Raw genomic sequence first — 26,371 nt, 5'->3', positions numbered from 1 at the left:
ACAGAGTAGGAGATGTTACTTGTATCACAAACTAAGGGAGGGGATTGGCTTAACACTGAAACAACATGACATGTACCTTATGTTTGACCTCCTCAACTTTGCAGGCATCAGTGCTGCCAGGCGACTGAGGAGACGGTGAGTGACTGTCTGCAGCAGAACGACTGAGGCCCGAGTCATCTTCTGCTGACTCCTCATCTTCTCCCTCTGAGCTCTCCTCCTTGATGCTATCCAGTCTGTGCCAGCGCTCCTCCTGAGAGTCTCCCCCGAGAGAATCTCCCCCTAGAGAGTCTCCCCCCAGAGCACTGCTTAGAGTGTCCATCACCTCCTGAAGCATTGAAAGGTCTTGGCTAGAGGACACAGTCTGAAGAACCTGCAGCAGTTGCAGCTGAATGTTTGGAGCATCGGACTGCTCCGTCGTTTCACCGAATTTCTCCTCCTGCATCATCAGTTCTGAGTTTCCGATGTCTTTGTTGTGTGAACTGAGGGTGTTTTGCTTCGACAAATCCACGAGAAGGTTTGGGTGACTGCCCTCTTTGTCTTTCTCCTGAAAACCACTTTTGTCTGAAGGTTGTGGAGTGTCCTGAAATACTGCGATAGAGCTTTCAGAGTCTGGAGTTTGTGCCTTTTGGAAATCACTGACATCAGTCCCCTGAGTAATCTCTTCCCCGTCGCCATCTACGCGTGTCCTTACAGCGTTAGAAAACACTGCTGAGGAAGCATCAGATGCAACGCAGCTGTCTGATAGGTAATCAGTATCTACCTGGAGATGCTCAGAAGCAGACACGTGTAGTCCATTTTCCTCGTGTAGAATATCTGATCCTAAACCTAATCGCAAAATAGTTTCAGACTGTTCTGAGTTCATTTCTGACCCAGAGACATTTCCACCAATATTTTCTTTATCTCTCGCTTTCTCCGCATATCTTGGCGTGGAGAGCTGCTCTGTATCTCTGGTGACTGTGTAAATGTTCTTGTGTTGCCTCTCGGGGGAAAGACCGTCTGTGCTTAACTCAACATCCTCTGCAGCTCTGTGATCCTCACCAGTCAATACTGTTTCCAGAGAAGCGCTGCTGGGAGTTTGAGTGTAGTCCCCTAAATCTTCAACATCAAAACACTGAGGATTATTAGCATTTGTTGCGGTGACTTCATCGGAAACAACGGCTGACTGAGGAGATTTCTCACCAACAAGCATACTCTGACCTTTTTGAGGAAAGCTGGGCTCTGATCCAACACTAAACTCACTTTGTGAATGAAGCGCTGCTTGCTGAGTTAATGTGATTCTGCTGCCATCGTCTGTCATGTTGTTGTCATAGTCACCGTTTCCCCTGGACTCTGACATGATTGCACTTTCGGTCAAATCTCTGGGTGATAAGTAATCTACACTGGGAGTTGGCTCGCTGTCTAAAGGGGACTGAAGTGCACTTGTGTGTTTCTCTGCTCGGCGTTCCTCCGACGCCACATTGCGGTGTGATGAGGAAATGTCTAATTCACTCTCACTAACTGTCTGGTTTCCCACTTGGGTGATGAAGAAATCTGTATCAATAGGTGAGCTGCCAGATTTGGAGTGACTGATAGAAGTGGAATAGTGAGTCTGGCTTTCTGGATCAGGGCTAGATGGACGTGACTGTGTGGTTGGAGCAACGTTTTCTATCATATCATCCATATCCACCAGCTGACTATTGATTACAACCTGTGAGTCACCATCTTCAGCTAGGGAAGGAGATTCATCAGCGAGATGAATATTATTATCTACGCGTGTCCTTACAGCGTTAGAAAACACTGCTGAGGAAGCATCAGATGCAACGCAGCTGTCTGATAGGTAATCTGTCTCTACCTGGAGATGCTCAGAAGCAGACACGTGTAGTCCATTTTCCTCATGTAGAATATCTGATACTAAACCTAATCCCCAAATAGTTTCAGACTGTTCTGAGTTCATTTCTGACCCAGAGACATTTCCACCAATATTTTCTTTATCTCTCGCTTTCTCCGCATATCTTGGCGTGGAGAGCTGCTCTGTATCTCTGGTGACTGTGTAAATGTTCTTGTGTTGCCTCTCGGGGGAAAGACCGTCTGTGCTTAACTCAACATCCTCTGCAGCTCTGTGATCCTCACCAGTCAATACTGTTTCCAGAGAAGCGCTGCTGGGAGTTTGAGTGTAGTCCCCTAAATCTTCAACATCAAAACACTGAGGATTATTAGCATTTGTTGCGGTGAATTCATCTGAAACAACGGCTGACTGAGGAGATTTCTCACCATCAAGCGTAATCTGACCTTTTTGAGGAAAGCTGGGCTCTGATCCAACACTAAACTCACTTTGTGAATGAAGCGCTGCTTGCTGAGTTAATGTGATTCTGCTGCCATCGTCTGTCATGTTGTTGTCATAGTCACCGTTTCCCCTGGACTCTGACATGATTGCACTTTCGGTCAAATCTCTGGGTGATAAGTAATCTACACTGGGAGTTGGCTCGCTGTCTAAAGGGGACTGAAGTGCACTTGTGTGTTTCTCTGCTCGCCGTTCCTCAGACGCCACATCGCAGTGTGATGAGGAAATGTCTAATTCACTCTCACTAACTGTCTGGTTTCCCACTTGGGGGATGAAGAAATCTGTATCAATAGATGAGCTGCCAGATTTGGAGTGATTGATAGAAGTGGAATAGTGAGTCTGGCTTTCTGGATCAGTGCTCGATGGACGTGACTGTGTGGTTGGAGCAACGTTTTCTATCACAACATCCATATCCACCAGCTGACTATTGATTACAACATGTGAGTCACCATCTTCAGCTAGTAAAGGAGATTTGTCAGTGAGATGAATACACTCTGCAGTAAACTGACTCCTTGAGGAGGGTGAGCTCATCAGAGACTCGTCATCGCTATCTGAGGGCGGGGAATAATGGAGATGATGACTCATCTCTCCTACATTTCCTGTTGTCTCACCATCTACCTCTGCTTCTCCTTTCTCTCCCTCCTCATTAGTCAGATCAACAACAACCTTCCTCTCAGTCTGCATGTTTTCAGCCTCGTTATTATTCATTAAACGTAGATTGTGATCTTTAGAGATGGATTGGGTGAAGCTTTCTTCTTGGTAACTGCTGGCTTCAGAGTCTAAGTCAAAGCAGCCATCTCCAACTGATCCAGACTGCAATGACTCACTGATACTAATGGTGCAACCAGAACTCAAAAGGCGTTGCGGCTCTATTACACTAAGAGCAATATTTGAGGATATGGATGCATCGGTCACTGGCTGTTTCAAAACAGACATTGTGTCTTCCTCCTCATCTCCTACAGCACTTTGTGTTTCATGTGACTGCAGGTCAAGCGGTTTCCTCACTATCGTCTTGTCAACTGGTCCCTGACTGAGAGCTGCCTCCAGGTCACAACGCGTCCCACAGGTGACATCTAAAATGTCCCGTTCCCCAATTTGTGCTTTCAGAAGATGAAGAGCATATTCTTGCTCATTTTGCTTCTCCAACACGCCCTCAGAGTCTAAAATCTCATCTTGGGGGATATCTGTACCTTCTGATTCACAACAAAGGGACTCAGTGCTGTATTGTGGAGATTTTTGTCGGCAGGATGTTGATGAAACCTCTGAGTCAAACATCCTCAAAGTAGAGCCATCATGTGTTCTGTTCAGAGAGCAGAAAGTTTGACTTGACATTTGACCTAAACCTTCATCATCAATTTGGAAACTACTGAGACAACCTCCCTCTGCAAAATCAACAGAATTTGTCCAGTTTATGCCGTTGTGGAACATGTTTTCCTTCGCTACACCAAGCTCTGTGGTATCCAAGCCAATGTCCTGTTTAAGAGCCTCGTCATTTGCAGATGTTTTGCAATCAAAGCTAATTCCTCCAGTGACCGAGGAAACTAAATGATGCTGATCAATAGATTGTTGCCTGTATTTCATCACCTCCTCTGTCTCCTCATATATTTGCAGCGGTATCTCTAAATCTACCCCCTCTGAAAGCTCTCCAACAGTTAAAGTCAGCGAAGTTACATTTGTTTCAGTCTTTTTGGAAAATAGTGAATCTTCAAGATACATTTTAACCATTTCACTCAGCTGTCTGTCGAGTATTAGTACCCTCTGTCTTGACTCAGGATCGATGTAACTGTTCAACATTAGGTAGGAGATGAAGAGCTGAGTGGCCTCTGCGCGAGTGGGGATGTCATCGACTTCGAAGCAATCTGCAGCATGATGGCATCCATCAACTGTCAGTTTTTTATACATCAGCCAAGAAGAAAACTTGTCGTTGAGGTGATCAACGTCCGGAAACACATCAGGAATATCGAGAGTTTTCAAAATCTCTGCTGTGTAAGTGTCAATCAAACCATTCTGAATGGCGCAGTTGATGTCTACAACCTGGGAATTTTCTGGAATGTAAAAAGCTGCTATCTTTTCCTGATTACTGAACACTGTGCTTGTATATGTATCACTGGTGTTGTGTTGGTCATACTGGAATGAGGTGGTTACAGTCTGGATTTCCCCACATCGAGGCAACACAAGTCCTATAAACTGCTGCTGATTTTCAAGCACAATGAGTGTGCTGTTACAGCGCATCAAATCACACTGAACGGCTGCATCCACCTTTAGCTCTTCACCACTAATCATAACTTCCTCTGACTTGCTCTCCTGGTCACTTAAACCATCATAAAAAGACCTCAAAGTATTAACACTCCTCCCTGATGTCAGTGATTTATTTCTGCTGAGGCACTGTAATATCAGTCTATTAACCTCCTGCACTGGTTTTAAGAGTGACACATCTTCAGCAGCGCTGGGATTATTCTTACCTTCACTGGTCTTTTGCCTCTGAAGGATCTCTACGTAGACAGCAGCAGATATCACACCGCACTGAAAAGCATTCTCCAGGGCCAGTGTGTCCCCTGTGTAGCACACCTTCAATCCATCATGGACTTCTTTGACCTCTATCACCTTGATGATAGGATCTTGACACGTGGCCCCTTCCCTAGCTGCTGCTATGTCAGAGAGTGACACAGAAGAGTCGTGTGTGCACTCGTTTGCTTCGTACAGCGTTGGCAAGTGGTCCAGCGTGGATTTATAAAGGAGATCTTGTTTGAAAGCCTCGTCCCGGTCCAGACGGATATGTGGCTCAGACTGAAAGAGGTTGGAGGTTTCAGGTCGGGTATCTGGGAGAGCGACCCCAGTTATCTGATCAATCAGGCCACTCATGGGTCCAGTACCAAGCCCTGCACCACTGGATTTAAAAACCTAAAGAAAATGACAATTTCACAAATTACAGAACTGCTTTCAGCATCAAAAGATGTATTATTATTATATAGTATTATTGTGTCAAATCTGCAATTCAATTATTCAAAAACAAGACAAAATGTATACTCACCATCAGACAAATACGGGCATGTTAAAAGATCGTGTGCACAAGAGCAAGACTGCATCAGGGTTGCAACAGGAGAGCGACGAATAATACATTTAAAGCTATCATGCATCTGGGAATCCAGAAACTTGCAGAAACAGGGAAGTTAATCACATCACATACTGTAGGTAAAGTGTTGTGTGTCATATCTGTTATCCAGTTGAAGCACATTAATAACGGTGAAATGTAGGACCACAGCCGGGCGCAACTAAGCATGTTTACAGCATACTCTGATTTTCTGGACTTCAATGGTATAAAACTTGATTCTGTACCCAATGTAAGAGAATAAAAAGAGAGATGCAAGAAGACAGCTGCTCACACTGTACTAAGGAGGAGAGGAGAAACGTTAGTCATGCAGCTGAACATTAGGTGACACTGCTTTCTAACACACTATAAGACACAAATGCAAATAGAAGAAACAGCCAAGTGTCCAACCTCTTCTGCAGAGGTTGTCTGATCGGAGCAATGCTGGGAGAGTTCACTGTAGGCCTGATTGAGCTCCTTCAGCTGCTCCTGGACCTTTTCTCGTTCCTCCAAAGTCATTCTGTGAGACAAAACACAAAGAATGATGCTGCCAAGCTTTAAACAGCTGATTGTGTATTGTGCATGTCGGTCACAGGAAACAAACTTACCTGTCACTGTGTTTGTTCAGTATCATTTGTGTGACTCTCAGTGCTTCTGCGATTTGTTCCTTCTTAGTGACCATCTCCTCAACTGACACCTAGAACATCAAACAGCGTTGTATTAATACTTTATATGCAGGACAACAACTCTTTTATAGGACTACTCTTTGAGTAGTTATCATACAATAATGTATTGCCAAATGTTACTAATATCACATACTCAGAGACACAAAATGCACAAATACTCACACACTAGAATTGTTTCAAAGGACTGATTTACATTTTCCAATAAAATTATTTCTGCAAAACATCTCAATTGATTTAAAATGAAATCTTTGCACCCTAGTGACTTTGTGATATTTGTGTATTTGCTTGCATTGTGTATTATTCTTTATTTTCCTTACATGGGACAGAATATTCTAAACACATTCAGAGAGATGGTTTCATAATTTTACAAAGTAAAAACTAAAATAAGGAAATCCAAAGCTGACATTATTAATACATTATTTTTGGAATAGGAATCTCATTTATATGTGTGTATGCGTAATTTAAAAGCAAATGTAAATAATATGTGTATCATTAAACAAACCTTACTGACATGTGTATGTGTACTAAAACAATACAAGATACATGTTTCTTACTTTATTTTACTGTAACTGTGGTTTACAAATTAAAATATGTAAATGTCTGTGTCCAGTGCTCATTGTCCATGTGATGGCACTATTTATCATATAGAAAAAAAGATTGTACAAAGTAAACAATCAGGAGCTGGTCGGGTGGTGTGCTTTAAAACTGCTCAACTTTGAATACTGAACTGGCCACAGAGATGCAAAACAACCTCTATTAACGAGTCCACCCTCATTTTTATAGTACTTCATTGATGTTATAGTACATTTAGTCTAAACTTATTTGTATGTCTATTCTCATTTATATTCTATTTCTTTGACGAGTTTTGACAAACCATTAAAGAAAACCATTAGGATCACGAATCAGCTTCTAAGCATAATTACTTTATATCACAGTTAAAATGCCAAGGTGATCAACTTAAAATACCACTTGAATCATGTCAACTTTGTACTATAAGCAATGTATAATGCATGTTTTTTGGACACACATGGAAAGAAATCTGGAATGTATTTTTCGATTTCAATAACCTGCTGGGCTGATTTTAATTATTAGTCACTGAGGTGGTTCTGAAATGTGAGTGCTTGTGCAACATTTGGGGTTATTGAATCATTTGGGGGGGATTGAAATAATCAAATACATCATGGAATACATATTATCAATCATTTTTTTGTATACAAGAGATAAAGTAAATTATCTACTTGAGAAATACATGGATTACATGAATCAGAAAGTAAACTGTGTTTTTATTAGAAATCATACACTGTTACAGCAAAAAGGCTGCAATATCATTTTGATTAGGAAAATACTCTTCACCGTTAAACCATGGCTTTTCTCACAGACAACAAATATGTGGCACCATATAGAAAACACCAAAAACAGGACACATCATTTACCTGGGGCTTATCAGAAGCATCTGTGTTGGCATTGCTATCTTTCAGAGCATTCCCATCATTGCTTGGGGTCTGCTTCACATTGGACATCCAGTGCAATAGTTTGCTAACTTTATCACCGTGCTCTCTCTTCTCCTCATCAACAGATCTCTACAATTAAAACAGAGGGTTTTTGACAAGAGTGTTAACTATGTTAGAAAGACACAAACAAAAAACACTTGAGAGGGGAATCCTTAAAGAGAGGGGACTAAAATACATCCAAAATCAGACTAAAACACAAAAGCTCAAGAACTATTCTTAGTTGCATCAACCGGTGTGTATGTATGGAAACAGAAGAAAGAGACATTCAGTGAAGTCAAGGTAACTTCACATCCAAACACAAAACCAAAGACAATACTATAGATGTTGCTGTTATGCTATGGACAAGCACATAATTACAAATGTGTATTACTTATAAGCCCAAACATAATGATATGTTGATTTGGGCCCAACACCATGAACCTTCGTAGCCTCCAGTAACCTTAACCCTGTGTGGCAATCGTACACACTTCTTTCAAGCGCTTCCCTGAACGTGATTCTCCTCTTGGTCTTTGGACAGGTGAGGCTTTTGGTGTGAAACATCTCATCTTTGAGGACAGCAGCAGTAACCTTGTCGACAAGGCTGCTCTGAATGACTTCTTCTGGGGAGACTCTGTCATGGGTGTCAGGGTTGATCAATCCTCCAGTCAGGAGCTGGAATTCAATACAGCGAAAACCGGCATCCTCGGGGAGGAGATTTTCCTGAACAGCCTGAGAGATGGACAACGTCTTTGAAGTCCTGGGGTGAACAATGCCATTACATGCCTGCTCAAACTGTTGGAGCTGCCGATTCAATGCCTCATCTAAAAGACCTCTTTTGAGAGCTTTCGAGAGAGTGACTTTCTCCCCTGAACAGGGGTCACAGACACCTCCAGTGCAAACCTGGGCCTCCAACAGCCTCGAGGCAGTGACTCTATCAGTAAAGCCCTGTTGAAAACCCTGAAAAACTGACAGCCTCCTCCTCCGAGTGACGTCCCAGAGACCAGCGATAGGGCTGTGAACATCTTCCACAACCACCATTCTTGAAAATATAATGTCCGCAATCTCATAGACGCTGAGAAGGCCACTGCGATAGCTTTCAAGCTCGGATAATTCTAGAAATCTCTGACCCAGAGCGGACTCTAGACAAAGCTGTCGACCACTCTTGACATCAGTAACGATGTGAAGTTGGCTTCCACTGCCGTCAGCGACAGACTTTTCTTGCCAATCACTTTCCTGCTGTGACAGAAAGAGATATGTGCTCTTGTCAATGTGTCTCCCCTTGAATGCTTCATACGCTGACATTTGGATGCCACAGCTGCTGCTGACAACAGACACTCTGTGAATACTCGTGGGAGAGGTGTGGGTGAGATGTTTCTCACCAAATGGGAAGAGAAACACACCACCATCAATGTCAAAAATGCAGGTCTGCAGTAGTTCAGAGTAGTATGCTTTTTGTCCGGTGTCAGGATTGTGGAACCCTTTAGGGTTACTGATTGGATCGTACAGACTCTGTAGAGTCTCCTTGTTCAAAAGACCCTGATCAACCGCAATGCTAGCCGGTACCCTGACGCCAGTCTCTGGGTTGATAAGTCCTCCAGTAGCTACCTGGACCTCAAGGATCTTCTTGCCATTGTATCGATCGAGAATCCTTTCCTCTATCGCCTGAAACACAGAGAGCTTTTTGCCAGCATGGATGTAGCCACTAACAGCGTTCTGAGCCTCCATCAGTTTATCTTGCTGGCCTGTCTCTATGATACCTCTCTCCAGAGCCTCAACCACTGAGTGTGTTTGCCCTGTGGTCAGATCCGTTAGGCTTCCTGTTAAAGCCTGCGCCTCCAAGAACTCAAGAGCATACGTCTTTGCTAGGAAGCCCTTCTCAGCAGCTTCTAGGAAGGATATCTTTTTCTGACTTGACTCCACATAAACTCCAGCAATAGTAGTTGGTTTTCCGGTGAACTGAGCAACTGATATTTGCACGTCTTCCACTGTAACAAGACCCATCTCAAGCTTACGCACAACCTCTTCATCCAAGAACTTATGAATACTTGTGCTGCCTTTCAGCCCTGGGAGCTCTTGGGAGGTTGAATACATCCCACTAAATTGTCCCTCACTGTCAGATGTGTTTTGACATGTTTCTTTGATCTGATACATTCTTGTCTTAGTGATGTCCTGTGTATCATTTGGCCGTTGGTCTTTTTGTCCACACAGAGCCATGTATCCATGGGTTGTCACAGACATGGACTCATCAGTTTTGATTTGGCTCTTCTGCGTGTCTTTTTGAAGGGGAGTCAGACTTTGACTAGTGGAACTATACAAAGTTTTCTTTGATTGTGAATCCTGAAGGCTTTGGCTGTGAGTGAACTCCATTTTATCTTGTTTGACTTGTTTCAGTCCTTCAAGAACATCTTCTTTCTGCATTGTTGCCATCTATAGATGTGACAGTAGAAGAACTTTTAAGTTTTAAGAATTCAGTTACAGTAAACTACAATTGCTAAATGGATATTATGATGAATAGTAAAAAAAACTATGTAACATTTAATTATCTTTAATTATACTGTATTTATTATAAATATAATAGTATAATGCAGTAATGCTGAACTAACTTCATCCATACCTCTGGGGAAACCTCCATCTTGAGAATCTCATCCTGCATGATGTATTGTGCACTTTTATAGGAGGGCACCATCTTCTGCCTCAATGTATGTTCTGTCTTCAACGAAGCAGCCTCGTTTTCTTTCACGTAGTTACTGCTGGTTTCAATGACTTCCTGTTTGTTTACCTTCTGGTTTTCAGTCTTCATCTGGACTCTGAGCTTTTCCTGAAGACTTTTCACTTCTTCGACGTACGCCTGTATTTGTTCCCGAAGAGCTCTGTCTTCATTTCCCTTCAGTGCCAGGTTCAACTTGCTATCTGTCAACTTAGCAGTATCAATCTGCTTCTCATTGCAAAGGCTTTGTAAAGCGCTTCCTTTTGAGTGGAGTCTAAGTCCGTCTTCCTCATGTTGGGTAATTTGTGATTTTGCCTTTGAGAGGTCGTGTTCAAGCTTTGTATTTACTTGCTGCAGTTTGTTCATTTTTGTCTGCAGCTGTTGGTCAGATTGTTGCTTTCTTTCCACATCGGTTTGATGCACTGTTTTCATCATTGTCACGTCTTGTTTGAAATACTTGTTTAGCATCTCTAATAGTTCTGCACTATGTGGCTGCCGTTGTGAATTCCCACGTTCACTCGTGATTTCAGATTGAAGTAAAATGAGCTTTTTCTCTACTTCAGTCTGCACGAGCAACAGCTGCCTCTCATAGCCCTCTTTATGGAGTTCTAGTTTACTTTTCAACTCCTCGAGCATTTTCTTGCACTTTTCAAGTTGTTCTTCCATCTCCTGGGACCTCAGCTGAAGGACAGAGTTTTGCTTTTGCTTTTGCTCAGCTTCTTTTTGGATGCCTTGCAGATGTTCTTTCAGCCTTCTGACTTCAGATCCCAATGAGATGCTTTTCTCCAGCACCTCAGCCTTCTCTTTCTGAAGCATCATATTTTCATGTTGTAGATTTGATCTCGACATTGATTCTTTCATTGTTACATGAAGCTCAGTCTCCATTTGCAATACTTTAGATTCTTTGACTTTTCTTTCTCTGGTCTCTTTCAACAATTCATCTTTAGTTCTTTGTAAGTAGGAGCTGAGTTCTGATACTTTAGCATTCAAGATCTCTACGTTCCTGTCTGCTGCTCTCTTGTCGTTCTGAAGAACACACATTTCCTGCTTTAGGTTTGCCGACATTTTCTCTGGGCTGCTTGTTGATAACCCTTTACTACTCTGCTTATGTTTGAAGAGCTCGTCTTCTAATGTCTTGACTTTATTGAGATATGTTTTACTCTCATCAGATTCTTTTTGCAGCTCTGCATTTCGTTTCTTTAGCGTTATATTCAAATCATTAATTTCAGCATGTTGCATGCAGATCTTAATGTTTGCAGAATTCTTATCAGCAAACACTACCTTCTGCTCTGATTTCAGAGTTGTTATCTCTTTCTCAAAATTGGCGATTTTTGAATTGAGTGTGTTGATTTTCTGCTGCAGTTCAGTCTTTTTCCTCACCTCCTCGCTGTAATCCTGCAGTTTCAATTGGAGCTCATGGGATGTCTGAGATTTCTTATTTAGTTCCTCCTCAATTATTCTAACTTGTGATTTAGTGCCCTCCACTTGAGACTTGAAGATGTTAATTTGCTGATCCTTGCTGTTAATTGCCATTGTCATCTGATCGAGATCAGCTCTTACGTTCTTCAGATTATGTTCCATCTCCAAATGAATCGGTTTTAGCTCATCTACCCTTTTCTGCAACTGAGATGCAACTAATTCACTTTTCTGAAGTGCAGCTTCAAGGTTTAGACATTTGAGCTGCAACGCCTGCTCGGTCCTCTTGTTTACATTGGTTTCTTCCTTCGCTGCTTGAAGCTGCTGTTTCCAGCTCTCTATCTCACTCTTTAACAATTTGATTTTTTGTTCAGAAAATGATCTCTCTTTTTCCAGTGACTCTGTTTGGATCTTAAGACCTCTAATGTCACGGTCAGATGATACATTCATCCCTGTCAACTCATTGCATTTCAACTTGAGCTGATCTAGTACTGTCTGCTTGGAAGCCACCTCTTCTTCTAAGTTGTTAACTTTGAGAATATTGTCCTGCTCCATGGAGCCTTTCTTCTGCAGTTCACCTTGGGTGATCTTCAGCTGCTCTTTAAGGCCTTCGACTTCAGTGCTCTGGAACAAAGTGTTTTGTTGCAATGAGGACGTGGCTCTCTGAAGAGATCTGATTTCCTCCTGAAGATCATTGATGGTTTGCTTCATGTTCAGTGCTTCCAGTTGGAGATCCTCTGATTTGTGTCTCATGTTGATCCTTTCAGTTTCCATGTCCATCTGAAGTTTCTTCAGTCTGTTATTGCTATCATCCAACAGTTTTTCATAACTTTGGGCTTCCTCCTCAGCCATTTCTGCTCTTTTCTGGATCAGGACTAGTTTATCCACATTCTGCTGCAGGACATCTGTCATCATGCCGTCATTGTCTCTGACTGCAGATGACTCAGGCTCACTGACGGCTATCGACTGACTAGGAGATGACAAAAGCAGCTGAGCCACATCTTTTTCTTTAGCCTGGACTGGACGTTGCACCTGTTCTTCCTCAGCACTTGTTTTTCTCTGAAGTTTGGGGCTCTGTTTCTTAATATCTTGGCCATCACTAGTTTTCATTAAAAGGTCTTCTAGTTCATTTGGATCCAAAGACCACCTGGCCTCTGACAGCTCAATTAATTGTTTTGTGTCACTTAATTCCTGCTCACTGGCAGCTTTTTCTTTTATCACTATTTCTAGCTTGGTGCAATACTGATTAACGTCATGCTCCAGCTGTGATTTCTGAAAGGTTAGATCATCAATAGTCTTCTGTTGAGTCTCTACTTCTCCTTCCAACTTGTCCAGCTGTGCTTGTCTTTCGACCAGCAACGCCTCCTGTTCCTGGACCCGTTGCTTAAGTTGACTATTTTCTACTTCCCCTGCAGCTTTTTGGAGCTCCACGCTTTTTGTTTTCTCTGCTCTCTCAAAAGATGTTCTGCTCTATAATGCAAAAAAAATGAGTCAGCCATCGTTTGATGTTAAATTAAAAATGGTAGAATAACTTAAATATTTTACTTCTTACCAGACTGCTGCAGCCATGTAAAACAATCTCTCCAGGACTTTGCAATTTCAAGACTGCATGACTTTTTAGTTAGCCAGAAGAATTTTGCAGGATTAAAAGGCCAATTCATCAACAATATTTTAGATTGATTTGTGTTTATTTTAACAGCACGTGCCACTATTTTGATCACTGTATCTTTGTAAGAAATAATACTTACAAAATACTATACAAACTCCTGGAGAGGCTATATTTTCCAAAAAAAGACTTTCCAGCAGAGAATAAAAAGCTCTCTTCTCCCTGCAAGTAAGCGTCACCGGCAATAAGAAGTTGTTGTACATGCACACATGCACCGCATTCACACATTTCCTTTGCTTCTGCTGCACTTGAAGCAAATGTCTTCACTCGTGATGAGCTGACCATGTGTGATAATAGAAACGACTCACGGGGGATAGAGAGTTTGTTACATTATTTTATGACCCACTTCTTCTGAGTGAGGCAGTGAAATATGTTGATTTAACACAGAAGACCTGGGAGTCATGCAAAGAAAAGAAGGTCAAGCTAAACAGGCATTGAAAGTTTAAGCCCCAAAAGTCTAAAATGTCCTGCAGAAAAAAGGGTAAAAGGAAGTATTGAGAATATGGATCTCTTACCTCCTCGTCTTCAGTTCTCTTCAGCGTTTCACTGGCAAACTTCACATACTGTGTCATGAGAGTCACAAGAGCAGTGTAGCGGGTTCGGAGATCCATAAACTGCGAAATTAAGAGAAACATGCATGTCATTGGCATGTACTCTGGATAAAGCACATAATTCCTGTCCTTCCAAATATCATCATAGGTTTACCTCCTGCTGAATGGCATCCGAAGAGCTCTGCATCTTCCGTTTCTTGAGAGGGGATTTGTGCTGGGAGTCGACCATCGCTCTGAATGTCATCAGTTGAAGTTCATAATCCTAAAAAAAAGATTCATGTGTAAATTAACAAAGTTTGTTTCTTTCGCAACTTTGGTCCAACACATCTAGAATGGGGATGCCATCAATTACTTATCTCATATATCAAAGAAACCACAACAACATTTAAAATAAATTAGTTTACCTTAATGGCAGATGAGTACTGCTCTGAGTACTTCTGACACTCGTCAATCCTGCTCTGCTTTTGTTCAATTTCAGCAACAAGGACCTGAAAACAAAAGCATTTTAAATCTTTGTGTCTATGTATTTCAATGTCTTCATATTATTGTGAAGATGTTAACTCTTGTCCTACCTTCTGTTTGTTTAACAGCTCAGCCAGAGCCTTGCTGTCCTCAGGTTTGTTTTCTTGGGCCTTAATCTGTGCTGCTTCCATTTCTCTAACCCATTGATCAAGATTGCGGTAGGAGTCTCCGTAGTGTTTCAGAGATTTGCTGATACCATCCAGGTCCCGAAGCCTGAAAATTGAATGGTTAATATCAATGAGCAATAGTTAGTCTTGTAACACTTATGACACAAGCGTCATATATTATAGTGCAGAGAACTCCTCACTAACCTGTTATCAATCTGGGAGTGAATGTTCTGCCATCTCTCGCTCTGCTGATCAGCTTTCTCCTTGTGCCAGTCGAGGTCAAAGTCCCGCTCGTTATGTGCCTTAAACATGCGGTCGCTGATGACCCGTGCTCTGTGCAGCTCATCCTCCATGTCATGGAACACCTCCTGCTTCTCGTCAACCTCTGTCCGCCATTGCTGTCATCAGAAGGAGAAATGGTTACTCACAATGAACTAGAGAATGCTGCCGATGTTGGTGAAATGTAACCCAGTGTATTACCTTGAGTGTTGTTATGATGGCATCAATGGATTTGACGTCAGAGTTCATGGCATCTTCCTCATAGAGTTTGGATTCGTAGGCTTTAACTAGCGCCTCTGCACTCTGGCTGTGCTTCACCACTAAGCTCACTGATTTTAGTCTGCAACACAAAGGGAACATATCTTCAATTCAGGTACTTTTAATGCAAACACCTACTGTATGTAGTACACACATATTTAAATACAGACATGATTACTTATAGAGGGTCTTACTTGTCCATATAAATGGAAGACATGGAGTACACTTGGCTCATGCTCTGAATGAGAACGGTGAGTTCAGAGGAAAGTGCCGGTACAGAAGGAGAACCTGCAGCCTGTCGGAGGAACAGTTCACACTTGTCCTTCATAACGTCAAGGTCCTGCCTCAGTTTATTCAGCTCCGCTGTCTTCCCCTGCAGAGTGGCACGTAGAAAGTCAGGATGAACATAACACCAGTAAAAATATATTTAAAAACAAAGAAGTGTGGGGGTGGGGGGGGGGGGCATATTGATGTTGGCATGATGCTATAGACATTATAAGCTCACCAGGGAAGGTATGATAAAAATAAAATGTAAATTAAATGGAATTTATCATGGGATCAACTACAATGCAATTCTCCGATATGGAAATTAATTCAACAAATAATAATTTAACACAATAACATTTTAAAAAATGACCATAAATAAATAAATGATTATTGCTACCCAGACGTATACCTCATGTTCTGTGATGCGCTGCAGACTCTGCTCCAGGTCGTCTCTCTCCAGCGGTGTGCGCAGTTGCCTGATCAGGTGTTCTTCTTGGGCCTCTAGATGCATTCGGAAGTTGCGTATTTCTGAGATGTAATGATTGTATACCGACTCCTCGTGTTCCTCTGTATACCAGAAAAACAAAATTATTACACATATTTCACACAGGAGCATAAATATATGTTTGATTTTTCAAACTGTGACAGGAAATGTATATTTAACTTTTCGAAAGAAAAGAAAATTAAAAACATTTACTTCAATTTGAAACTGTTTTATAGTGTTTAACCTAGTCTCACACACATGAACACAAAAGCACCTCTAGGTGGCATCACAGCACAAGGCAGAGGGAACCTGTGCAATGCAGCTACATCAATGACAGTTTGTACAATGGGGAACATTTAAAACATTTTTTTTAAAGATGAGAACTTGTTCTATAAAATCGAGGGCGCATGTCTATAATTGTCTTTGTACATATGTATATGATTCTCCTTTGTAAAATGCATAAGATAGGTATTATGTATGTATTTTAAAAAACATTAACGGCATGCCAGTCTTCGCTTTAAATTCACAGCTCTGCCAAACACTTTTTTAGAAACTTTTCTCGATTCAGTAAAAGAAAATCATAGTTCCAGAAGGCATCAACTTAAAGCTTAAAAGGCTTAAAGAACGATGGGTGTTCTGCTTGTTTAGTTTAATTCACACCAGAAGTTCCTTGTTGGGATGGGCAAAAGGGGAATCTGAGCCTTGCCTCTTTCTGCAGATCGGAGTAACTCCTGGTAGTAGTCTTTGCAGGCCACGACGTCTCGCTCTTGCTGGGCACAGTCGGACACTGCGAATACCTCGGACTCCTCGCTGTCTTCCAAAAACTCCTCGAAGTGGGACTGCAGGTTGCTCAAGACCTGCTGATGCTCACCCGGTAACATGGTCTTTATCTGAAGAGAAAGAAAAGGGGAAGTAAGAGGAACATACGCTTTGCATTTTTCCAAGATTTACCAAGAATGAGTCTGATTATCTTAAAACATCATTAGCTAGCATAAAAAAGTGTGATGGATAAGATTCTAAAAAGAAAAACTATCAAAATTCAAACATACTGAAGCCACATTCCAGTTGCGTATGGCGCGTATGTCAGCAGTTAGATAATGCCACGACAACGCGCTCTTCATGTTGATGTGGGAGTGGTGCCAGAGTGCCAGGACGTTCTGGTATAACTGTTCAGTTCTGCAGGAGAAAGCAAGAGGCAGAGTTAATGTATCCCACCAGTCAGGTCACCAGAGCTTTGAACTTTATTTTGAAGTACGGCATCGGAGCATCTTACTTTGTCGCCATTTCAACAGCCTCTTTGTTGGGTGGAGGCACAGTGAAACACACAGAGGGCACCATGGCCTCATTGCCTGCTGGGTTGATGACTTTCCACTTGGCCCGGTGAGAGTTACTGGCCAGAACGCACTCGTCCTCTTTGTAAATGGTCATCTGAAAGAGTTGTGATGAAGCATAGATTTACTATAAATCTGTGAAAAGAACTGAGGTGAAATATGGTGTAATTTGACGTAGCGAATATGTGTATACCTCTATCTGACGATAATCACAGATGGCTTTGACAGGGATGGAGGATCTCAGGGGGCTTTCAGGGTTCCTGGGCCTGAGCTGGACAATATTCTTGGCCCGGCCCACTAACCCAGCCACAGTGCTGCGGTACTGAAGAAGTTGCTCTTTCTCAACCTAGGGACACAACATACCACAAAAAAAGGTTGTGAATTTTTTATTTTTTTATTTGCATCTAACTCAACACCAACGCACACACGTCTCTTTCAAAATGTTTACCATGGACTCCGGAACAAGATCCTCCAGTCTGTGCAGGCTGCTTGATCGATCGCAGCTGTATTTTCTTTGAATGGCATCTTGCAGGCTCTTAAGGTAATCCATGGAGTCTTTGGCATCCTTGAAAAACTGCCAGGAAAAAGGAGCGAGACATTAGAAGAGACAAACCAAAATGCTTTGCGGCATTGACTTTAAAAAACATGCAGCAACTCACCTCAAAATAAACGGCATTCTCTTTGAGATGCTGTTCCACGCATGAGCAGAGCTGTAGAATCCAGCTCCACTGGGTCTGCATGGCAGCCCTGTACGCCTGGGAGAGAAACACATGATATCCAGGTATAATCGCTAGGAAATTACCAGATTCAAAGACTTACAAATCTTTTAATGATTACGGCAGCAGTATAGAGGGTGGAGACTACTTTCATACTGACCAAAAAGCTGAGAATACAGTAGAAAAACAACCGGTGCTTACTTCAATAGTGAGCCTGGCTGGGTGGTTCTTGAGCATTAGTCGCTCTGCCTTCTCCTGCACATACTTGATCACTTCTTCCTTTTCATCCAGCTCCCTCATCAGATCCTGTATAAAAGACATGAAGCTGAGTATCTCTGGCAAAGACCCAGTCGCTCCGTCCTCTCACACAATCCCGTACCCTGTCTCACAGAGCTGAGTAGGAAGTTCAGGCGACAATACATAAATCCCTTCCCTGAGATTACTGTTTTATTAAATGGATGCAGCTGTAACAAAGACAAACCTATACACCCAAAAGAACTGCCTGAACAAGCCCATGTTATTCTGTCTGCATGGAAGATTTCACATTCATTAAAAAGTCTGTTTAAACAACACAAAAACATACAGCATGGTAGTCTCTTTTCTTGGAGATGTTGTCGTTGCGATCGCTCCAGTCAAAGGCGACTTCCTCCTCCTCCTTCTCATTCAGCCAGATGAGCTCCTGCGTTGCCTGTGACACAAAGTCATGCAGGCTTTCCAGGTGGCTCTGTCGCTCTCTTGAACAGGTCTGGAAGGAGCAGAGATTCATTGAGTCTACAGCGCATCAAAAACGTAGAGCATTTATTGCTCCACAATTCTTTGAGCTCAACAGATCACTTACCAGCAGCCTTTCATACTGCTTTTCTAGTTTGCTCAGTTTGTCTGAATAAGATATTTTCATGGGGATGGTCATCTGAATCTGAGAAACGAAAAGTATGTTTTACATTAAAGTTCCTCTGCAGCACCATTTCAGACTCACATTTAGGTGATGGATGATTATTGTTGGTGACACAAAGATAATAAACAAGACAGAGGTAAACTACAAAACACTTACCTCACTCAGTTTGGCGTCTTTAATGCTAATTTGAAATTCTTCAATGGCTCTATGTACACTTTTGTGTTTATATAAATTCATTTCCACAGTTGGCAAATCAGATCCCCAATCAGAACGACCGAGCTGCATCTTTAATACAGAAAAAAATATATATGTATTGAGTTTCTTCTTTGAGGTCATACAAATAAAGCAACAGTACATTCAAAACACACTGATGGTGACAACTCACCTGCATCTCTTCCACCCAGCTCAGAAGGTCATGAAGAAAGTTCATGCTGACCTCCTCTTCTGTCATGTTGGGGTCTGCCAGTGAGGATTTATGTAAGGGGTTGCGGATCTGCATGTTTTTCAGGTGCCTGAGGCTGCCTGGGTCCATGCCGCCACCACTCCCCATGTAGCTCTGGGGTGAAGCAGACGGCAGACCGGGAGTCATAGCAGGGGAAAAGGACGGGGTCAGGCACGGTGTAAGGCTGGAGGTGAATGTGGACCCAGGGGTACCTAAACCCCCTGGGGTGAATCCTGGAGTCAGGGCTGGCGTCAGGCTTGTGTTGATGTTCTGAGAGTAGCCAGAGTTCAGGCTTTGTGTGATGCCCGAGATCATCAATTTGGTTTGTTCTGTCGTAAGAGTGTGACCTCTGCTGTACACAGAAGAACACTCTGATCTCAGGGCTAAAAGTTCATCCCGTAGTTTCGACACCCTGTATTGAAAAAGCAACAACAATGTGAGACGTCTCAATGGATGAGAACAACAAATAATAATAATAATAATAATAATCATAATAATCATTTATTTTATATAGCGCTTCTCAAGTCACCCGAAGTCGCTTTACAGAGTCCAGAGTCCAGTAGTCATACACACACACAGTCATACCAGTGGTGGTGGTAAGCTACATCAGTAGCCACAGCTGCCCTGGGGCAGACTGACGGAAGCGAGGCAGCCAATCAGCGCCTACGGCCCCTCCGACCACCACCAACATTCATACAAATACAGTGTGCTATTACATTATAAGAGGATACACGTTGTACCTTTGGACAAGTTGATCTGCAAAGGGGAATTTCCCATCGAGAAGAATTTGGATGTCCACTACTTGTTGTCTGAGGATCTTCTCACACTCCAAAAGGTAGCCGGCAATCTCAGCTTCATTCAGGAACTGAATACCAGACTCCAGACGTTTTGCATCCTTAGCAGAGGAAGGAAAAAAGACACTCAAAACACAAGACAACGAATGTGCACAAAAGACACTCAAAACACAAGACAACGAATGTGCACAGTGTTATTTTATCATAAACGGAGTCGAACAGAAATTAAACTGAACTCACAGACTGCAGGGCAGTTCTTGCGAAGGCCAGCTTGTCCTCGCCATTGACACAGTCCCGCTGGACCCTGTTGGCAATCTGCTGCAACATCTCAAGCCTAGAGGAACAAAAAGATGAAATGATCAGTTCATTGTTGTTATCATTTTAATTTGGACAGATCTTCCCAATGCACACTTTAACCTCACCTGGATCCATAGGCATAGCTGTTATTGAGAAAGACTGAGCTGTTCGATTGTAAAGGGTTGGTGATGCAGGCGTCATTAGAGCCGAAGCTGCTGAAGCTTCTGTTGTTCACAGACGAGAGTCCACTCAAATAAGCCATGATACTTTTACGTGGTAAACAGCTGCTGCTACTCCAAGGCCCTCAAACAGTCACCGGGACCTTTTCTCATCTTAATCGTCCGTCTTCAAGGATCCCTAGCCTCGACAGCTTGACTGTGAGCATCCGTCGACCTAACTGATGGAGTGGCGTTCAACCTGCTCATATTTATAGTGCCACAGCCAGGTGCGGAGCGTGTAAACTGACTCCCACCCTGATATAATGTGCAGCCCTCAGGGGATGAAAATTAAATAGCAAGTTGAGACAGTGGGGCTTTATACAAACAGAGTGCACAAAGTGCTGCCAAACTGCGGTTATCGCTGCTTCTGCCAGTTTTCACCACACCCAACATTAATGCTGTTAACGTGTTGTGTTTATAGGCTGTGAAGGCAGGAATGTAGATGTAAACCTGTCTGAACTATTGACAACGGAATCTTTGGACTAGGCATCGAGTTTCCACAGAAATAAGATCTACTCTGCCAACAAACATTGATGGAATCCAGATAGAGCTCAAATATTTGACTAAGCTTTCCCTATGAAAGTTGACACTCTTTGTGATCTTAATACAAGCTACATTTCTGGACATTTTCAAGTGCTAGATACTAGTATAAGTCATGATTATGTTCCTGGACTGAAAGCACCTGATTCTTCCACTGTTTTATTTCACAGTTATTTATTTATTGCTCATTTCGCATATCACTCGATCATCTGAGCAGAACAAATTGTGTGCAGCAGCGCATAAATATCTTGATAGAAATCATATTGAAGTGTGCAAAGTTTCAGTGAGGAGATTTCTACTTCAATAATAACGATCAATCTTTGGCATAACTACTGACCCTCAGTGCAGCAGAGATATTAGTGGGCTTGCAATATGATGCTTGCCTCTACCAACCCCAGATAATATTATGCTGACCCAAGAAGCTTATTTGTCCTTTATCGAAACAATTTTCATTTAAAAAAGCCACAAATGACCACGACATTGCTTTAAGTCCTTGTATGTTGCCTCAAACAGTCACACAGGTTGTCTTATCCAAACACCGGCAACGTGTTTCTGTTTGTTGGATCAATGGTGTTGGCCCATAATATTAAGTTATAATGACTATAAAGATTATACCTTTAAATCACATTATGTTGATCCAGGAAACACAAAGTAATTACATGCCCAGTGCCTCCACATACCTTTCCATCTCAGGCCTCAGGCTCTTCTCTCTTTCCAGCATGGCAACAATTAATTTACCCCATTCCTTCTCCACATCGTTCGGGTGATGACCCTGGGGTAACTGAATGCGTCCAAACTCGATCCACATCTGTCAGATATGCCACAAACAGGGACGTGTTACCACAACATTGCGAAACACCACAGGCAATGCAATATGTGCTCAAAAGCAACGTGCTCTTCTATTTTAAATTTGTATACCTCAAGCATTTTATAGAGAGTGCTGATTTTTGTCTTCTCGTTCTCTTTCAGCGGGATTTCGTGTTCTTTAAACCGGAGATACTGTGTATAAAGTGCCTGTAAAAGAAAGCAGAAATTATAATAAACATGTTGATGAACTTGTACCAAAAAGCATCCGAACGGATATTATCCAGGAGATCCTTGTGCCTCTCCCTATGTCTTTAAAACAACTGCATTCAAATGCTTTCCCTGTTAGAAGCTCTCTACATCTTGCAGCAGATGGACGCTGCTGCACTCTCATCTCCTTAAATATCTTAGTTACAGCAGAAAGACATGCAGAGTCTAAGCACACAGCCGAAGCTCAACTTATAAAGCTATTGATGATTCAAATCTTCAATACCTTGAGTTCAACAGGGTTGTTGGGGAATGATCTATCTGACATTACGACCACATTGTGTCTGATCCACTGGCTGAGGTATTTGATCATGTTCTGGTACTCCACCCATTTGATATCCACATCCTGTTCAGAGGAAAAGGGTCATCAGCAATGAAGCACTTTTCAGCACATTCACTTGGATCGAGCTGGAGTCACTGGTGGACCGATGGCATCAACTTACATTTGGACTGATTCCATCAACACCATCAGGGACTTTGGGGAAAGCATCGTACAAGGTTGAGACGTATGTGATGACAGATTTTTCATCGGGCGACTGAACGTCTACATCTGATGAGGGAAGTAAAAAAACAAAAGAATTCAACACATGACATTGAGTTCAGAGGAGTTATCCCTCAAGCCCAAATGAAAATCTTCACTCCCCACGGTATATAGCACGAAGGTGTTCAAAGTGTTTTCACAGTGTGTGTGGATCTCACCCTCAGGGTCCAGCAGTCGGGCCACCCCCAGCTGTTCGGCCACACAAAACGCATTCTCTAAATTTGATCGGTTAGTCTGTGTTGAAACATAGCTAATGTCAACCAGGTCTGGCCTGAAATAGAGAGAAATAGAGACCAGTAAGGCGTGAAAAGCAAGGCATAGCAACTAAAAGAGAGAGAACAGAAGAAGTGGACAGAATACCACTAAAACCACAACATGCATCACATAGCAATTCCTTCAGTGTGTACCTGTATTTATGGATGATGGCGTTAAAGAGCCTGCCATCCCTCCAGGAGGTTGTGAAGTTGTCACAGCGTACGCCTACGTAGCCGTCTGTCGTCTGCCTGGACCAGAACAGTAGCCTCTCCTTGGCGGTCATGTGCCCGGACTCCCCCGTCACGTGGATTTCCGAGATCTGTCAAGATGCGCAGCCGTTCAATGTGCATGATGAGACACAGACTCATTCAACCCACCAACCTTTTGCAATTTCACCATCACTGAGTGGTCACAAGCACCTTGAAATATACTGCAATCAAATGTGACAACAACACAAGTTACAGCCTTAAAAATACTAGGCCTTGAATCAACACCGTAATGTCCCAACAAAAGACTGAATATGTCAAGCTTCCCAAATATGTTATCATAGAGAAAAAATAAAAATGCTGATCTGTATCATATTTGACTAAAGTGTAAAGTGAGTGTTAATGAGATAATAGTTTCCTTTTCTGGTACATTAACAATTCTGTTCAAACTTGAAAAATGGGAAATGTGAGAATGTGAGTTGTGTAATAATTGACCCGATAGTTTTACAGCGTGTGATACTGAAGTTTAAGATGACCTCAAACAAAGAGTGCCAAGTCACAGGTTCCACCGTGTTGTTGGCATCCCGTTACAACATCAGAGCGAGAGTTTCCAGCTGCAGGTCACACCACATCCAGTCATGTTGATTCAAGTCATTGTCGATGTTGTTTTCCTGCACGTGACACGCAACCCAAACAACCAAAAATTCTGGAAACACCAGAGGTACTGTAATTCAGTTCGCTATGGAGGGCACGTGGGACACATCCTTCTATTTTGATGTCACAACATGGTTTTATAAAAATTTAAAAAGTAACAGAACAAATAACATTGACCAAAATAAACTTAAATTAATCAAGCAGCCAGGTGACATCAGTAATAAAAACAGTGAAAAGAGAGAGATAGGATCAACACGCTACAGCCTGGACAAGAAGACCAGGCGAATCCTGAAATAACATCCCCCCACAGACCGGCCTATCCACACCGTATAACTGTACCACCTCTAAAGCATGAAACATTTCTATAGTCCATAAGACAAGGCATGACAGGAGTTCAACAGGCCTTCAAAACAAAAGTTGAGTTATCAATTTTAGTCTGTCCAGTTGCAACCCTAAAGTTACTGAGGCAGCAGCTCAAACTTCCAAAGTATAAATATCAAAGAGCTGAATTTGACTGTTGAGTCTCTTCCTACTGGGCAGGCTGAGGTTTCAAGACCGCACCGGGACACTGGGATGCAAAAGAGTAAACCTGATTCAATAAGACTGCGAGACCCATCATTAATCCACAGGCACCATAATAAGATAATACAGACGCTGCTGTGCTTTCGGGGTAATTTCAGAGCGCTGTCACACAGTAGATGTTGAAGGAGGGAGAGACAACCATAATGTCCTTTGTTTTTTTTAACGTAAATATGAAGAAATGACACCATGATACAATCACTGTATCCCTCGCAGATTCTATAATGTGCCGTTCATACAAACTCTGGCTGACATACTGTAAGTGTTCAAAATATAAAGAAGAGAGGACGAACATCAAACGCGAGGGGTTTAAGGATTGCCACACATGAGAATAAATACCAGTTAATGTCAGATAATTCAGCCTCGTAATGACCCACAGGAATCAATATAATACACGAACTGTTCTAGTAATATCACTAATTAAGAGAATGAATATAATAAGACATAACAGGTGTTCTGAATGTACTCAACAAAAACAAAACAGGATAACAGCCGACTGTCATAAATTGATTTAAAACCAAAGTCTAAAATCTATATTTATGAACAAGAGAAGAGACCACAGTGATGACATAAAGCTAAAACAACATAGGACCATGCTGATGATCACCTAAAAGGATGAAAAGTATTCTCACTGTAGCGCAGAGCTTCAATGATTTCAACATCAGCCATGTTTCATTTTATGCCAATCAAGCACCTTTTGAATCCATCATAAATAAAAACCCTCTAAGTTTACCTCGTGTTGGGAGGAAATACATTTGGCAGGAGCTGCAATGCGTTCTACGTAACCAGAGCAGGTGTAGGTCCTCCGTCTCCTCCTCCTGTGTGCTCGAGAGCCACATATAATCCTGGCGAGCGTTTCCTCATTCCCTGGTCTGTCATTACCTCTCAGAGTCCACAGCCTGTGCTCCACTGCTCCAAAGCTCACAGCCCTCCTCAGCCGGTGCTGCAGCAGCTTCTTTACACGCAGGCCGTCCTTCGCGGAGACTCCTCTGGAAGTTGTGTTGATACAGTGAAGTTTTCCTCTTGCGGTGGAGCTGCTCCGGACGTCTCCTGTCTGCTCTGAGTGAAACCCTCCCAACCTGTGAGCTAACCTCTTGCTTGATCGATTACAGGGATCTCTGAGGATTAAAACCGGTACCTCGCCAACGTAGACGCCTGTGCTGAGGCTGCCCTGCCTGGACAGATGTTTCTTCCCCTCTGATGGTTCATCCAGCTCGGCCAACTCCTCTGCGTTCTCATCCGGGCCATCTTGAGGCTCTGCACTGTTGCAGATGGCCTCGGTTGCAATAGCTTCACTTCCAGGACTCCTGAGGGATCCAGCAGGCTGAAAAGCTTCCGATTTCCTTTTCTTTCTCTGAAAATAGCGTCGCCCTTTAAGCTCTTTAGATCCCAGGCTCAGGGGAGCTTTCTTGGGGTCAACATAGCATTCCTCTTGAGGGCCTCGAACACAGCCACAGATGTTTCCCATGGCTGACAGGCCTACAGGCTCTTTCCCATCGGCAGGGCTGAACTCTTAACAGTGAGCCGGTTTTCAGACAAAGTATCCGATGAGCTCCACTTGGTCTGAAGAGTCACTATGCCATTGACCGAAAGTCATTTTTTCACGCTGTACGACTGGCACGCGATAATCAGGGACAGACAAGCCGGCAGCCAGATATAAAGCTCGCTCCACTCGCGCAGAGCTGACGTTTTCCTTTTGTTGACTCACAGCTGAGCACTGGTCAGCCTCTCTCTCTCTCTCGCTCTCTCTCTCGCTCTCTTTCCCGCATGCTCTCTCTTGAGTCTCTCCTCTGACACTGGAATCTTTTTTGACCTTTGAAACATTTCTCAGGCTTTGCTAATCCAGCAAAAACGTCATAAATGCACACACACTCACAGACATCTGCTTATATTTCTCAGCTGTGCAAGAGTGGAAAAGACTTGTGGACGGACCTGTTTTGTGCCGGCTCGCCTGCTTCGTCAGTAAACATGTACACGTCACTATGTTTCCT

At 42.6% G+C, this 26,371-nt stretch overlaps 3 protein-coding genes across 21 annotated transcripts in view; all 3 read right to left on the bottom strand.

Annotated features, from left to right (window-relative positions):
• The window catches only part of dst (dystonin), a 103,945-nt gene that overhangs the window by 43,231 nt on the left and 34,343 nt on the right, over positions 1–26,371 (bottom strand). For 18 of the 19 annotated variants that reach the window (XM_056435906.1, XM_056435911.1, XM_056435907.1 and 15 more), the window contains 31 exons: positions 23,094–23,260; positions 22,845–22,957; positions 22,589–22,695; positions 22,372–22,491; positions 21,993–22,088; positions 21,755–21,882; positions 20,260–20,353; positions 19,966–20,120; positions 19,169–19,637; positions 18,940–19,068; positions 18,727–18,804; positions 18,472–18,633; positions 18,090–18,194; positions 17,832–17,927; positions 17,621–17,746; positions 17,366–17,518; positions 17,115–17,269; positions 16,891–17,017; positions 16,548–16,731; positions 15,767–15,924; positions 15,285–15,463; positions 15,034–15,172; positions 14,758–14,951; positions 14,497–14,659; positions 14,329–14,412; positions 14,079–14,186; positions 13,889–13,987; positions 7,528–7,674; positions 6,017–6,105; positions 5,820–5,928; positions 77–5,221 (listed from right to left, as the gene is read on the bottom strand). In XM_056435906.1, coding sequence (XP_056291881.1) covers positions 77–5,221; positions 5,820–5,928; positions 6,017–6,105; positions 7,528–7,674; positions 13,889–13,987; positions 14,079–14,186; positions 14,329–14,412; positions 14,497–14,659; positions 14,758–14,951; positions 15,034–15,172; positions 15,285–15,463; positions 15,767–15,924; positions 16,548–16,731; positions 16,891–17,017; positions 17,115–17,269; positions 17,366–17,518; positions 17,621–17,746; positions 17,832–17,927; positions 18,090–18,194; positions 18,472–18,633; positions 18,727–18,804; positions 18,940–19,068; positions 19,169–19,637; positions 19,966–20,120; positions 20,260–20,353; positions 21,755–21,882; positions 21,993–22,088; positions 22,372–22,491; positions 22,589–22,695; positions 22,845–22,957; positions 23,094–23,260 — 9,378 coding nt within the window. The remainder of the gene's footprint in view (positions 1–76; positions 5,222–5,819; positions 5,929–6,016; positions 6,106–7,527; positions 7,675–13,888; positions 13,988–14,078; positions 14,187–14,328; positions 14,413–14,496; positions 14,660–14,757; positions 14,952–15,033; positions 15,173–15,284; positions 15,464–15,766; positions 15,925–16,547; positions 16,732–16,890; positions 17,018–17,114; positions 17,270–17,365; positions 17,519–17,620; positions 17,747–17,831; positions 17,928–18,089; positions 18,195–18,471; positions 18,634–18,726; positions 18,805–18,939; positions 19,069–19,168; positions 19,638–19,965; positions 20,121–20,259; positions 20,354–21,754; positions 21,883–21,992; positions 22,089–22,371; positions 22,492–22,588; positions 22,696–22,844; positions 22,958–23,093; positions 23,261–26,371) is intronic. The other variant, XM_056435919.1, reaches the window with a different exon arrangement.
• On the bottom strand, positions 7,612–10,076 carry LOC130207363 (desmoplakin-like). The gene has a single exon (XM_056435937.1). The coding sequence runs from the start codon at positions 10,009–10,011 to the stop codon at positions 7,972–7,974; it is 2,040 nt and encodes a 679-aa protein (XP_056291912.1). The 5' UTR covers positions 10,012–10,076; the 3' UTR covers positions 7,612–7,971.
• LOC130207360 (myosin heavy chain-like) lies at positions 10,135–12,887 on the bottom strand. Its single transcript, XM_056435933.1, has one exon. The coding sequence runs from the start codon at positions 12,815–12,817 to the stop codon at positions 10,148–10,150; it is 2,670 nt and encodes an 889-aa protein (XP_056291908.1). The 5' UTR covers positions 12,818–12,887; the 3' UTR covers positions 10,135–10,147.

This window comes from Pseudoliparis swirei, chromosome 17 (assembly GCF_029220125.1).
Source record: "Pseudoliparis swirei isolate HS2019 ecotype Mariana Trench chromosome 17, NWPU_hadal_v1, whole genome shotgun sequence".
NCBI classification, from domain to species: Eukaryota; Metazoa; Chordata; class Actinopteri; order Perciformes; family Liparidae; genus Pseudoliparis; species Pseudoliparis swirei.
This window is presented reverse-complemented; position numbering and strand designations above follow the sequence as displayed.

What these genes read in the sequence shown, in the direction of transcription:
- LOC130207363 (XM_056435937.1), bottom strand. Translation starts at nt 10,011, where the DNA reads ATGGCAACAATGCAGAAAGAAGATGTTCTTGAAGGACTGAAACAAGTC.
- LOC130207360 (XM_056435933.1), bottom strand. Translation starts at nt 12,817, where the DNA reads ATGAAAACTAGTGATGGCCAAGATATTAAGAAACAGAGCCCCAAACTT.